This window comes from Echiichthys vipera (genome assembly GCF_963691815.1).
Source record: "Echiichthys vipera genome assembly, chromosome: 10".
Lineage (NCBI taxonomy): Eukaryota > Metazoa > Chordata > Actinopteri > Perciformes > Trachinidae > Echiichthys > Echiichthys vipera.
The window spans coordinates 23,084,972-23,100,537 of NC_139835.1; the positions used below are offsets into that span (position 1 = coordinate 23,084,972).

Sequence of the window (15,566 nt, forward strand, 5' to 3'; positions counted from 1 at the left end):
TTGCACCAACTGCAAAGCCGTGAAAACCAAAGCCATTTGTAATGAATTTGATCCGAATGAGAAATTTAATCCGTTTTGATCTATGTACATCAATGTTATGTTGTATTTATGATATAATCACTACCTCAGCAATATTGTTATTGTTCATATATAGGAAGAATGTCATTGTGGATTTCTTAAATTATCATTCTGATTAGTACGAATTTAGGGGAAATGGTATTATGGATAGATATTATTATAGTTACTGGAAGTGTGTCTGTCTCTGTCTTTGTCTCTCTCTGTCCACCTGTCTGTCTTTTCTCTCTTTCTCTCTCCTTTTCTTCCTCCCCAACCGGTGCAGACAGATGGCCGTCCTCCACAGAGCTGGGTCTGTCAAACGTTCCTGCCTGTAATAGGGAAGGTTTTCGTTGCCACCGTACTCTACGGGGGAATTGTTGGGTCTATGTTTATCATAAATAAGTCAAAGAGTGTGGTCTTTGCCTAGTGTGTAAAGTGTCCTGAGATAACTTTTGTTATGATTTGGCACTATAAATAAAATTGAATTGAATTGATATCTAAAATGTAATTAAAGATAGGATTGGGATTCGATTAAATGTTAAAACCGCTTGCCATATCACACCATAGGCAATAATCATGTTATGGTGAGCTCTCTTAGTCCACATGGTGCCCCTCTGTCAAACTATGCGCCTTCAGTTTCAAACGTGCTGCTTGTGAACACACCCCCAGCGTGCTCTCAGCGGTAGATTTGGATTGGACAGGCTAACGTCGCTAGCTTCACTTGGGGAAAATGGGAGACGACTTGGGCGACGAGTGGTGGGCACACGGGGGTAATTCAGGTATCTTCCTTGACTTTAGTATGTTTAATTGTTTTTGTGTTGAGACTTGTGGTGATGCCGGGGGGTTCCGTTGTATTCCGAGGAGCGAACTGTTAACGTTAGCCCGTAGCGAGAAATGCCAATTGCTAACTTTAAGCTAACGTTAGCTAGCCAGCCAACAGCAAGTAAGTTGCATTCTGTGAGCCGTTAACGTCCGGTACCATGGTGACAAGTGTGACAAAGTACCAGCGAGTGTTTGTTTTAGCTTACCTGTGATTTCTTAGGGAAAGTCAGCGTAGGTAGCGCGTGTTGTTGCTATCAGAAGGTGTGTAACAGTTAAACACGTGTGTTAATGTCCGTGGATCATGACACGAGACTCATTACGGGGTGGTGACGTTAATGTTGCTTTAACGTTGCTTTGACGTTGTCTGTCACGCCCTATTGCCGTTAGCTTCCCTTGAAATACACACTTGACTTAGCTCTCCTCCATAACTTTCTGCACTTATTCTGCTGCCCTCATCCCCGTGCATCAACAGAGGAAGTGCCCTACGGCTTTTCCTTGCATAGCATCATGCACTGTGCATACCAATAGAGGGCAGTGCTGTACCTTAAGGATTATTGGTCAGATTGCTTCGGACAGTGTTGCAAACCAGTGGCGGAAAGTAACAGACGACTCAAATACTGACCTTGAATCAAATTTTTACTTTTACTTTACTTGACTATTTCCATTTCAAGAACTGTATGTTTTATTCCAATTGGCTACATTTCACAGGGTGAACATTTTTTGACAGCTGTAGTTATTTTTCAGATTGAAACTTTTAATAGAAAACAGGGGTTTCTAAAATGATATACTGTTACCAATTGTAAAGTATGGTAGTTAAAGTTAATAGTGATGTTACATTAATGATAATAAGGTAATATAGTAAATTGTAGGCCTAGCCTATATGATATGATATATGATATGATATGGTAGCATCATTGCAAAAAATACATTTCTTGTTTTATATTTGCTGCCACTATGTCATGACAGCACTGCTATCTGTGAAATAGTAACGTCTCCATACCTCTCTGTCTGCTCCTAATATCATCTGCTAGAGCCACTGCGCCTGGCTGTGACGCAGTGTCAATAGCTGCTCATGAACTCCGCTCAAATTGTGAAACTAGGAAGTGCTGATAAAATATGAATCAGAAACCTATTTTGGTGTACCGTGATACATGAAAGAAAGCTTGTCTCACTGGCCGGTCGGCCTTACAAGTTCCGAGTTTTAATGATGGTGAGATAAGTTACTGTTGGATGATGTATTTAAGAAAATAAATGGTCTATCTACCATTTTACCTCGATAGATGAGCGCATTTATTGGCGGATCTTTTATTTGTGCGGCATCAGATTCTTTTCATAAGAGTAACACTCATTTATAATTTTTAATGTCCATGAATCATAATGTATTTCTAGGTTTCTGTTGTTTTAATCTTCTGTAGCAAATGCTTGATATAAATATATATTTTATGTTGCTGGTTATTTTTTTGTTTATGTTCTTTTGCAATTTTGTTGCATGTTTGTTTTTTATCATTATTGTGAAGGCTTTTATTTTGTACCATTTTGCAACAGAACTAAACATGTTATAGCCTCAGGCCTGTTGGGCATTTTTAGGTCAATATTTGCCCTGTGTGCAGATTTTCCTTTTTTTGTCCTGTATTGAAAGCTCTGTTGCTTCTTCTATTAGTTAATCCCTTGGTCTTGGGAATCCTTGTTGGAGCGTACAGGCCAGAGGAACCTGATTGGGAGAAAAAAGGCATAACTATTGTTAGTTGTTCACCTGCAGATTTACTTCATTCTTTGTGAAGCATTTGTTTGTGTAAAGATGTTGTAGGGATGAACATTTGAAAGTGAAATGTGTGGCATCAATACCATAATTAAATTTATCCACGCACTCTTAATTATGAGAGATGTGTGTGGCTCTTTGTGTTTTTAGGTTGACCCCTTTACCCTAACTAGCATCCCATCCGTACTTGTATGTGTGTCACTGAGGTGCTTGAGAGAAAATGCTGTGAGGCTGACTGAAAATTGACAAGATGGAAAAGAAAATTGAAGCCTATTGATGACTTTTTAAATTAATTTTCTGACTCTGAAGTCGTTACAATGAAGAGGAGATTCATGAGAAGCAGTATGACTTATATGGTAATGAGTCTTGTGGCTACATCCTCACACACAAGGACATAGAGACATGAGCCCTCTGTCACGCTCAAATCTGCAAAAACTCTCATCAAATGCCTCATTTGGTTTCCACCATGACAACCAGTGATGTCAGCGTCATTAATGTTTCTCCATGTTTGTCATCATGTACCTGCTATGCGGGCTCTGCCCTTCTCTTCCACCACAGGAAGCCTTACTGTTTTGTTTTATTTAGTTTATTTTGTTTTTGATTATTAATAATATTATTATGGTGTGCCCCAGTTTCCAATTTAGATGAAACAGGCAGCTCATAGCAACTTTTATTATAGCTATTTAACAGGGCATTTATTTCTGCCACACTATGCATATACAGTATTTTGCGGCGTTGACCTTTTTAAAAGTCGATCTGTTGTTGACGTAAAACCATGAATGCTGTGATTAAGCTTTTTAAAGCCTCCGTTTTTAAAGGAATGTGCTGGCCTAAATAAACACAGATAATTGTCAATTCAGTTTATTTATAGACCACATTTAACAACAACGGTTGACCAAAGTGCTTTACAGAGACAAGATCATATGATTGATGGTTACAATTAAATAGAATAATAATACAGGGGATATAACTAAATAAATTTAGATTTAATTACTCTGGATCATTTAAAATTGTTTATTGTTTCCTATTGTATAACCTTTTTCAGAAGGCTCCCAAAATTTCGTTAGATACACTCTGACACTATACAGTCATTTTTTGACTGGTACTGTATTTCTCAAAATTAAGTTATGTATAATGCCCTCATTAGTGTGCTACATATTTTTATTTTCCATATTATTTGGCAACAATATCCATCTTGAGAAAATAAGCTTAAACAGCCATTTTTTAAAGCAACAAAGTTGTAAAAAAAGGTTTCAGTATCTTTTTTTAGTGACAGCCCAATGACCAGTTTATACTCTGGTACTTGAAAATGTCATATGCATTCTATAACAAGAAAATCTGATAAAGAAAACAGGACATGATTATAGGGTAAGCATGTCAACACAACCATGAAATAAAATGTATAATTTCTCTGCATTGGGAGGTTTAGCTGGCAGGAGATGACCAGGGATGACGTACAGAATGCTTTGCCTGCCGTGGCAACGTAAGTGGCTAACAAAACAAAGACGTCATGCCAACTGCTGCTCTTTGTTGACATCGTGAACCGATGTTCGTAAATGAGGAAAGGCTGGGAAAATGTGTTAATGGATTTATGTTATAGTTGAAAAAGAATTTAATCAGTGGTCCATTTTTAAACGTGCTAAGTGACGATTACCTTTTATGATTTGTTCTCAGACTAGAAAGGGCTTTTTGAAAAGACCCACCACCATTAGGTATTCCAAGTTTTATTTTGTAAGAAAACATGAGCTGAGTTTTCCAGTGCATATTTAAAGGTGTGTGTGTCTCTCTCTCACTTACACACACACACACACACACACACACACACGCACACACAGAGAGTTGTGAGGAATTTTGCTGTGGTTGAGATAGTGGGTGACTCAATTGTTGAATAAAACTTAGTAAACACATAAACCTTTTTTTATCCCCGTAATTCTTAGTTTTCTCCTTCAACTTATTAACTTGAAAAATGTGTCAAATGAACAGATAGGGCCAGAGGAAAAATAAACAGGAATAAACAAGTCCGGGGTTTTTTCTGGTCTGTTTTGCATTTAAACAGGCTGGCAACATAGTGGCTGTGTTGATGCCAGCATCAAAAGTATTCAAGGGGAATAAATAAAATCAACACAAACACTTTTAATGAACAGGGAAAAAAAACATTGAGAAACAAAACATTCTATAAAGCACATGACGCATTTGGTTTGCGATGATACAGGCACTAGACACACATGTCACACAGTCAACAAAGGGTTGTCTAGTCAGTCCAAGGACACACTAACTAGACCAAGTAGGCTTTCCACAGGCTTTTATAGGACATATACAATAAAGCATTATGACATGAATGTTACAAAATACAAGAAACCCTCAGGAAGAAATTCTCATTGGAGTGAATTGTGAATTGTTTTAGGTGTCTTGTCCGTAAATGTGACTGAGAACATGTTACCGTATGTTCAGAATACACTTTCACCTAATCACAAAGACCACTTACTGTAATATTTGAGGAATGTGAAGTTGCAGAGGTAGCAGGGGATATAGTGATGCTACTTGTAATCTTGCCAATGCCTTTGACGTGACAGCCATTGGCGAGCACTTGAGTCCTTTGCTCATGTCGGAGATAGTATGGCCCAACAGGCTGTGGGATGCTGTGGGTCATACCATTCAGAGACTGGATATATGGGCTTCCCAGATGGATATGGATCTTTTTATCCTCTGTGGCGACGATACTGGGACTTGTGTCGGTGCTGTTGGAACTCTGATGTTGCCAGCTGTTCTGCCGCTCCGGTGACTTGCAGAAGACCGGCTGATTTGCACCCTCCGTCAGCTCTGGAGAACAGGTCCGGACCGTTACGATCTGAATGGGGGAATTGCCGTGGTCGGGTGTCGCAGAGCGTGATGAACTTGGACTTAACACCCGAGAGATGGGTGTACCATCAAGTGGGGAGAAGGTGCGGTCAGGGCTTGACGGTGGGGTTTTAGTATTAACTGCAGACAGAGCTGAGTTCTGGATGATGGTAATTCTCTGTTTAGGCGAGGCTCCGCTTGTCGGAATGACAGCTGTGCTGGTATAGGATGTAGCTGCGTCTCCAGTGGGGCTGCTAATCTCAAGTGTGGTCGTGTTGAGTATATGATGTGGTGTTACTTTGATGTGCAAGGGCTGCCCTGGTGTGTGTGTTAACATCATGACGTCCCCATTAACCGTTTGCTGCATATCTACGCCATTGGCTGAATGGCTGCTGTACTGGCTTATGTTATTATTTGTACTGTTCAAGCTGTTAAGGTCGTTGACAAGAGAGCCTTTTCTTTTTATGATTTCTGCATTGTGGTTTGGGTCGTCCTCCTCATTTTCTTCATCTAGTCTCTCGCTGTGCTTGCTGTAGTCACCTGGCAGGCTATCTGCTGGCTCAGTCTGAACCTCTTTGCAGGTCTGATGAAGGTTTGAAAAGTGTTGTGTGTTTGCACCGGGTGTGATTTGTCTATGCCTGTCTAGCTCACTACTCAGTTCCGTCATCTCTCTGGCCAGCTCTCTGTTACTGGCTTCTTGCCGGGTCAGTTTCCTCTGCAGTGTGGAATGATCTGCCTGAACCCTGCAGATGGACTCCTCAGTTCCCATCAGCTTCTGGAGTTTTTCCTTCAGGGTTTCTACCTCTCTGCCTAATAGTCTAGATTTGACCTGCTCCTTCTGAAGACGGCAAAGAAGAAGGTGTTCCTGGTTGACTTCCTGCTTCTCTGCCTGCTCATACCTGGAAAGCTCTCTCTTTGCCGAATCTAGCTCCTCCGTTAGAGCGTGGGACCTCTGCTGTTCATCCTTGAACCTCTTTTGCAAGGTCTCAAAGTCCTCCCCCACCTTCATCAGTTCTTCCTCCAACACCTCCCTGTCCTGTAGTCTCTTTTGCAACCTATCTAGCTCCCGGTTCAATTCTCTGACTTTATTGTCCCCTGCTTGGCAGTGGTGGTTAGCGTTGTTTGCAATAGAGCTGTGTGTGTACTTCTCCTCTTTTTCTTTTCTGTTTTCCAAGATCTGTAATCTTTTCTTCATTATGGTTAGTTTGCTCTGTAGCTCTCCATTCTTCTCCTCCTCTGTTTTTAGTCTGTCATGGAGCTCATGTTTTTCCTTTGCTATGCCCTTAATCCTTTCCTCTAAATCTGCCTTAGACCTCAGTGCCTGCTGCCGCTCCTCTCTCATTCTTTCTGTCATTGTTGCCAAATTGCTTTGCTCATTTCTTTTGCCCTCCTTCCTGTTGAGTTTTTCCTCAGCCTGTCGAAGCCTCTCGGTCATGTTCTTTCTGTCCTCCACCAAAGCTACAGTCAGTGACCTGAGCTTGGCCAGGTCCTGCCTAATCACCACCTCACTTTTTTCCAGTTGGCCCTCAACAGCCTCCAGCTCTCTCACCCTAACTTTCAGAGTGTCAAGCTCACCAGACAGCAGATTTCCAACCTCTCTCTCTCGCTCCAAGCTGCCCTTCAGAATGCTGCAGTCCTGTTTGCTCTTACCTAAAGCGTCCTCTACCCTGTCCAATTCACTGATTCTGCCATTGAGTTTATCCACCTCAACTTTCAAACTACGGCAGTGGCTCGTCTCCCTTGCTAGTCTGCGGTCCAGTTCTCGACACTGATCCCACATGCGAATCAGCTCTTCGTCCTTTCCCTCCATTTCCACGACCCTTCTCCTCAGTAACTCGACCTCTGACAGCAGGCTTGGGGTCGTCATGGTGTTCTGGCTTTGGTGAAGGATGGAAACTTGCAGGGATTTGCACTCCTCCTTCTTTTCGCTGGTGTAAGCGGCACTTGCCACCTGCTCGATGTTATCAGTAATGGCAGTCAGTTCTTTTAGATGACACCTCTGCTCCTGCAGCAGCTCACTCAGACACTGTTGCTCCCTTACAACCAGCAGTGCGAAAGCCTTCAGCGTGGTCACCTCGTCCTTTAGAGATGATACTTCTCTTTCGCTTTTCTTCTCCTTTATCTCCTGGTATTCTCTCTCCTTTACAATTAGGAGCTTGAGTCTGTAGAGAAAAACAAATGATGCTGAAGTCAAACTGAATGTAGTGACCTGGTTTGGGTGTGTAATTGACTCTTATTTCAACCTCTAAGGACACATTGTAATGTTTATACTTGACTTAAAAGTTGTGTATGGCCCGCATAAACATCTGAATCACAATTTCCTACCTACTCGACCCCCCTGAAGCAGCTAGTAATACTTAATTTTCTCTTTTTTACATCTATCTGTGTGTGCATACTGTGTAATCACTAAAACATGTATACAGTAGGCCCTGTGTCCATGTATTTCCATGTACTTTTGCACTTCTCTCCAGGCAGCATGCGTTCTGCGGGATGTTTAGACTATCACGGCAGATGGTCCCTTGGCGGGGAGTGTTTGTTAATTAAGAAGTTCCTCTACCCTTGAGTACCCTCAACATTGCACCCAATCACCCTCCTTCTGTGCACCTTGAATGCTACCCCATTTCCAGCAAGGAGAAGCAGGAATTCCCCCTGTTCCACAAGTAATTACAGACTGGCTACATTTACCAAGTGCTGTCACTCCCCACATTTCCCCAGATGCATAGCAGCCAAGTACAGATGCATTTAATACACACTGTACATTTCTGTCACGTGTAGGTGCAAATGAGACACTTCAAAGCGATCCGTCACCACTCAATTTTTACTATTTGGAATAAATCACATATAAGTGTGTGGACTGTTTGCTGCTTGTGTTGCATCCTGGAGGTATTCAGAGTACCATCATTAGGTCTACTTGCATTTATGGTTTTATGGTTTTCTTATGTGTCCATGTTGAATATGTTCCCATGGCCTTTTTTTCTTTTCCTTTTTCAAAATTTAGAAGAAGAAGAATGTGAAGAGTTTTGTGGATACGTATTGGTTTTATGGCTGAGATATTTAAGACAGCCAGTGTTTAGAGTGAAATATGAGACTTCTAAGTTTATTTAAGGGGAACAGGATCTATAAATGTAACATTTAGAGCATCTGTACTTTTACTGTTAAGATACCATATAATGTGTATGTGTGGGTGGATGGGTTAGTGGATTAAGGGTGAATTAATCTAATGTTCCTGAATGGAATTGATTGGAAATGTATAACTTTAGGCCACACTCTTTAACCTCAATATTGATTTTGAAATGGTCTCGTTTTGAGTATTGTCTTGTTAATAATGTGTCCTTAAATAGCTAAGAACTGTAAACATTGATAACTTAAAAATTACATTTTCTGTGTAAAAGTTTCAATGAGACATAATTTATCATAGGTTATATACAGCCTAAATACCTTTTTAAAGTGCACTTTTGTTAGTTGATCCCAACTTGGCATTATAAGACGTTCTATCAAGTCCATGCAGAACTGGACAGTACTTTCCTTGCCCGTAACTTATCTTGCAGTTAAAAAGTTTACAAGTGACGCACGTTTCTAAATGCACAAGATATATTTTCCGCTGTTCACAAGGCATTTGACTGTTCCTACCTGTGCGTCGCTGTTAGCCTCTGTCCTTTAAAATCCTCAGAGAATAAATCGCCTCGTCTCTTTCACCTCTCCCTTTCCCAGAGATCCCAGTGATGTGGACATTCCATCCGGAAAACCAAACATTATGAGAAGTGCTCTGCACACTGAGTCTCACTCGCAGTCAGTGGCGCCCATTACATCATCAGCAAGTCCTTATATGGGACTGTAGAGGCTCTAGTGTGTGTGTGTGTGTGTGTGTGTGTGTGTGTGTGTGTGTGTGTGTGTGTGTGTGTGTGTGTGTGTGTGTGTGTGTGTGTGTGTGTGTGTGTGTGTGTGTGTGTGTGTGTGTGTGTGTGTGTGTGTGTGTGTGTGTGTGTGTGTGTGTGTGTGTGTGTGTGTGTGTGTGTGTGTGTGTGTGTGTGTGTGTGTGTGTGTTTTTTTACTGGAGTTCAGCCCATTCCAGATGAGGTCATTGTGTAGCCATGCCAAAGAAGCTAATGGGAAGGACAGAATGTGTTTGTGTATGTATGTGAGTGTGCGAAGAAAACTAAAGCTTTAATCACAATTCCAACTAGAAAGGCTAACACTCTCAGTTTGCAGGATTAGCCTGAGCAAACATGTTAGCTATGCTGCATAAGTGCTGGGCCTAACTTGGCATGTCCTAGAAACTGTAGCTCATGCATACTGTTGTGTGTGTGTTAAGAAGAAGAGAGCCATGTTTTGTGAGTTGTAGCTGCTTTGCCTGGGGCCTGATAACCTGACTGAGAGATGACATCATCAGTTCATAGGCCCTCAATTACATCCATATGTCTCTCTCTCCCTCTCTCAAGCCCACACCGCCTCTCTACCTTTCTTCTTCTCTGTCATTTTCTTCCACACCTTTACTTCTTGCTTCTACTGTAGGTACGAACTGCAACTTTTGTATTTTTGTAAGTGAAAATTATACCATTCTTTTGCCATCATTCATTTCTTCTGCCTCCCTCTCTCATGGCATTACTCAAGTGAATTGTATGGGCTCAGTGGTGCAGGGAGGGATAACAGATTACACCCATTATTTCCACTGCGAGTCTCGTCTGTCACAACAAGAACGACAAAAGTCATAATGGGAAATTAAATGATATTTTATCTCACTAGGTGATCGTATCACCAACACTGCAGGAGAAAATAAACATTTAGGTCTGTGTGTGACGCATGTTCCCCTCCGGGAGCACTTACTCGTACTGTGATTCCTGGTTCCAGGTTTCACTAGGAAATATACCTCTGGTGGTATTTCTTTCTGTCAAGCAAACCCATCGAGTCCCCAATTAAAGGAGAGCTATTTCCCCTGTGTCATGTCGTCATTACACAAGAATGTCCAAAACAGCCTAAAAGAAGCCCTTAAACTTCATTTTTTAGACATTTATGCTCTCAAGCATTTTTACACCAGGCATGGAAGTCTAGAGATTGCTCATATATTTCAAAAAAGCAATGAAAGGTTGTGCAACAGTGCTCTCAACATTTGCGCAATAGAAAAGACCAACCATAGTTTATAAATGTGCAAACAATCTCTATGGCTATTGAAAGTTTCTGTCAGCACCAGATTCAGCAGCCCTGTGCTAACACAACACCATTAATAGAAGAAGAATAGGTAAGCATTAAAATACTCTGTCATCTCTTATTGCGTCGCTCGTCCCGGCGCCACTTTGCCACATTTGTTTTTATCGCAAAGCACTTTAAGTCAACAATGTTGTGAAAGGTAGGGAATAGGTCTACAGCATGTATTCCAAATCAACTGTCGTAGTCTAACCTGAGTTCCTCCCATTGGAGATTATGCGCCCTTGATAAATAGTGTTATTGGCCATGCTGGGTTACGGCCTGTATTCTGCTCTTTGTTGGCACTCTCTTTAATCCCTTAATTGATTGATTTTTATCTGTGGCTGCGTGTTTGAAAGTTGCTATGGTTAGGGTTTCATGTTGACTCATTTTTGTTTTGTAATGGTGTTAACTTGATGTTGAATGGAAACTGATGTCGTTCATGGCAAGTTTATTGTTGGGGAAAGTCATAATGTGTCGTTGAAACTATAGGAAATTGGTCTTCACCCTCAGTTCTTGCAAATTGATTATAAGCTATTGTAGCCACATATCTGACAGGTAATCAACCTTAATGATTATTCTGCCTTGACCCTAAAGACTTTTTGTAAGGAAAGGTCACAATAAGATGAGGTATATTTTGGGTTGTGGAATTTAAGAGAAATATCCTCCTCATTCTTTGCACGGACCAACTCCCAAACCAGAGTTCATGAGGTCCTGTTTTGCTTCGAAGAGGGGTTGGCAATCTGCAGTGCTCAATTACAAGCATGATCTGATCCCTCAAAGGCATTTCCAAGAAAAACCCATGAAAACATTGCCCCTTATATGAGAGGAGCACTCTAGCTCCTGTTGCCATAGCTTCTATTTTCATCCAGGGGTGTAATTTAGAGATATTGAGTTTTCTTAGCTGCTGTTTGACAAATCCTCCAGTCGTACTAACATAATGCTGTACAGGATCACAGAAAGGGCATTTTGAAGATGCAAAAGAAAACAGCCACTCAGGCAGTCTGTACTGGCTTTTGTCTCTTCATTTTTAAGCACATTTAATAAAATTGAGGGAATGACTAGACTGACCTCATATGCTTGGTATAGCTAATAAATGGGCCCAACAGCTTGGGATCAGAATAGCAGTTCTCCTCTGAAGTGATGCACTGCCAGACTCCTACGGTAATTTATGCACTTCTTCTTCTGACACATTATTGGCTGGGCAGGGGGATGGTGGAAGTGTGTTTGAGTGTGAGGGATGGACAGAACAGCTGTTGCTTTCCGTTATGGCACAGCCAAGTTTACTTTGTCCTTTTTCTTCAAGCAAAATTTATATTTATTTAAGCCATAGTTAAACATTCTTTTATTGATTGCTTGTTAGCCTGGACTGGCTCTCGTGGTCGCAATGTCAGTCAGTCTTTTTGCTGGTCGGTCAGACCACCACTTTCGTTCAGGCTGAAATATGTCCATAATTATTTAATGGATTGGTGCTTTTGCACTGATATTTGTGGTCCCCGGAAGAGAAATCCTACTGATCCTCCTCCTCTCTCTTTCTGTTGGAGTTTCACGCACACAGTGAAGTGTGTAGAGTTTATTAGAGACCGACCAATACTGGATATTTGGGGTTAATATCGGTATATTAAGGAGCAAAAACATATCCAATGACGGCAAATATATATATATATATATATATATATATATATAGGAACTTAACTGTATCAGCCGCATACAGATCCTGCGGCCCCGGGGACCAGCAAAGCAGCGAGGCAAAGCTTAGCTCCTGGCTGGAGGAGAAGTCAGCCGTTGTTGCCGACTGCTTTGTCACGGGCCTTTGTGTTTGATATTTGGGGGAATATAAAGGGTTCTAAAAACACTGGGCTTTCAACTGTAAACCCATCCACTGTAATATTAGATATCAGAGCAAGTGTTCCAGTTTGAAGATCAAACATTCACATCAGGGATTCCTTCTTCGTGAAAGATCTTATAGTTGTAGACTCCTTGTTACCAGTCAGTGCAAGTAAACCACAATAACTTCCACATAGAAAGTGCCTTTGAAAGTCGCTGCTTCCCCTCTGCGCTGCAATGTGAAAAAAGCTTAGGGATGAGTTGTGATCACTTTGGTGATGCCCTGGCCTTTCATCGTTGGGTCAAAATTTAAATTTGTCTAATACTTTTGTTTATAAACTAATGGCATTCCCATCACTCCGAACTGTACTTTGGGTTTAGTGGTAATTATCGAGTGTTAGCATGCTAACACACTAAACTACGATTATGGACATTATACTTCATTTGCATCAGCATGTTAGCATGGTCACTGTGTACATTTTTTGCATGCTAACTATAGCATTTAGCCAAAGCACTGCTCACAGCCACAGAGCCACTACCATGGCTGTAGACTCTTAGTCTATCTTAATAGTATTTTCTAGATCTGAATGACTTTTTATACATCTGTAGCACTTATTGATGCGATGATGTATTGATGAGAAGGCCACATCAGTTGAGGAGTGAAAACATGAACTAGTTTAAAAGTGGTTTGCGGGTGTAGGGTAGAGCCTTTGAAACGTTTGTGATTCAGAACTGAAATGAACAGATGAGAGCATAGATGTCTTTGGTGTGTTGGACATGTGTGTGCGGCTAATGCTGACATGCTGTCAGCCCAGTGACGGACCATAGGAAACACATAGACTTAAAGCGCGATCCGATAGCTGAGGTTGGAACAACCAGATTACTGCATTGTGATGTGCAGATGTAATCATCCTTTGACACGCAACGGGTATCATACTCTGGCATAAAGTGATTATATGCCGTGACTGGAATTTACTGTATAGTTCACTCACTGTTTAAACAGGTCATCTGCTCTGCACATGGCACCTTGTGGAGCTCCTTTTGTAGGGAAATGAAAAGCGAGAGGGATACTGATTTTAAGCCAGGCTGAGTGGCGCTCTTGGCTCAGAACATATGCTTTGAAAAGAAAAGGATAGGGAGATTGAAAGATAGTTGAAGAAGACTTAAAGTAGGAGTGGAAGTTCTTTCAGTTAAATATTTAGGCTACTGAGCAAGATGTAAGAAGGACAGTATGGAGAGGGAAATTAAGGGGACAGGCTCTATCGCCATGTGCCTTGTGTGGTTTGCCCAAAGGTGAAGCGCAGTTGGGAACACAATGAAAGGGGATATCAATTATTTTTCAAGTGTGACTTAGAACTAACATAAATATATAGAAAGCACTCCCATTCATTCATGAAGAGCTGTGGATTGATTGCGAATGGGAAATGAAGAGTAGATCATTTATTTCATTGCGAATGCAACAATTCCTTTCATTATCAATAACTTTCCCAATTAAACAAGGAATTGAAAGGCACAACAGACATTCTTGGATTGATTGTTTTGTCCAAAAGCCAAAGATATTTAGTTTGCTGCCAAGACAAAGAAAAGACATACAGGAGAAGCCAAGACTGTGTTGAAAATAATTTTAAAATCGTCAAAATAGTTTAAGATTAATGTTCTGATGATCGACTTATAAACTAATTCAGCTCTAGATAAGAGGCCACCAAAGGGAGGAAAGGTCTGAGACAAATAAAAACCTGTTGATATACCCCACAGCCCAAACTAACATTGCAACTTGCAACCAGGAAAAGGAGTGTTGGCAGAGATGAAAATCCTCTGTGTTCAAACGGCCAGGAATGTATGAGCCACAAGGGGTTCACGCTGCACCACAGACATGCTGTCTACTCATGTATTAATCATCATTAGCCAAAGATGAACCACAGAGCCTTTATGGGTGCATGTTTAGGGTTTTCGCATTGAATTCGAATAGACAGTATTCTAGTAAACGTAATCATTCTAATGGCTCGGCTATTTTTGGTCCTTAATTGCTTGGGTTCCTGTGGTGGATCAGTAAAAGTTTTCACTTCGGCACACAGATGCAGACAACTAGTCTCCTCCCAAGGCTGCAAGCCCAGTGTGGGTCCAGTCTTTACACAGCAAGATTACAGAGTGGACTCTGACGGTACATGAGCTGGGACAACCCGGGACTTCAACACAGCAGTCCCATTGTGGGCCTCAAATTGCATAGTAAAACCAGTGACTACCTTCATGTTAGGCCTAGCTATACCCATGTGCCACATCTAAATTTGTTCTCTTTCTGAAGGGAATCTTTCTACCCACAAGTAAGCCATCAGCCCATTTGCTTGGCATAGAAGAAGGCTTCATCCTGTGCTGTGTGGTGTTGTTGAATTGGGCAGAAGGGTGCCAATTTAGACTGTACATGTAATTGCATGTGAGTGCATGTTTATGTGTTTACAAGGGAGAGTGAACAGAGCCAGGCTGGCCGCAAGGTCTAACCAAGTCCAGGATGTAATGGACTGTGTCTGAGTGGAGTAACTCTAAGTACAGTCTTGAGGTCACATGCCCTGGGGGTGGAAATGCAGCAGCTTTGCTCTCTCACTCAGCCATGAAGAGCATTACAGACCAACATAGACTAAAAGAATCTAAGCCTGCACAAGTGTACATCACAGAGCTCAGATCTGGCTTGTTACAGTGTGCTGAAATACTTTAATCCCTTCGCCTCTTCTACGCTAGCTGTAAATCCTCGTCTCCTTTACATCGCAAGGGATTCTGAAATGCATGGATGTTTCTACAAGTCTAGCTTTAAGGCAGGTTACCAATTTAGTTAGAAATAGGAAAAATCAATGTTGTCTTTACTAAGGCATTCGTCTGGACCTCTAGGGTTTGGTGCACCAACCTCTCTCTGTCTTCCTCCAGTAGAGTAGTAAGACAGTAGCTCTTATGGATGAAAGCCCTGTGGCTCCTCTCTTGCTCCTCAAGCCTGTGTAGAGCGCTGCTATGAGAAGTGGACACCTCCACGAGCTGCTCCTGCATCCATTCGGACAAGCGCTTCTGGGCCTCCACAAAGTGGTTGAGCTGAGGC

General features: G+C 41.5%; 2 protein-coding genes across 2 annotated transcripts in view; one reads left to right on the top strand and one right to left on the bottom strand.

The window, feature by feature from the left end:
* Positions 1-787: 787 nt before the first annotated feature.
* The window catches only part of cmss1 (cms1 ribosomal small subunit homolog), a gene marked incomplete at its 5' end in the record, with an annotated part of 30,566 nt that continues 15,787 nt past the window's right edge, over positions 788-15,566 (top strand). Inside the window, one exon of the mRNA XM_083921473.1 lies at positions 788-836. Within this exon, the coding sequence (XP_083777599.1) occupies positions 788-836 (49 nt within the window). The remainder of the gene's footprint in view (positions 837-15,566) is intronic.
* On the bottom strand, positions 4,571-7,625 carry LOC310952719 (filamin A-interacting protein 1-like). Its single transcript, XM_083921402.1, has one exon. It carries the CDS (start codon positions 7,341-7,343, stop codon positions 5,103-5,105), a length of 2,241 nt encoding a protein of 746 aa, XP_083777528.1. The 5' UTR covers positions 7,344-7,625; the 3' UTR covers positions 4,571-5,102.

What these genes read in the sequence shown, in the direction of transcription:
- LOC310952719 (XM_083921402.1), bottom strand. Translation starts at nt 7,343, where the DNA reads ATGACGACCCCAAGCCTGCTGTCAGAGGTCGAGTTACTGAGGAGAAGG.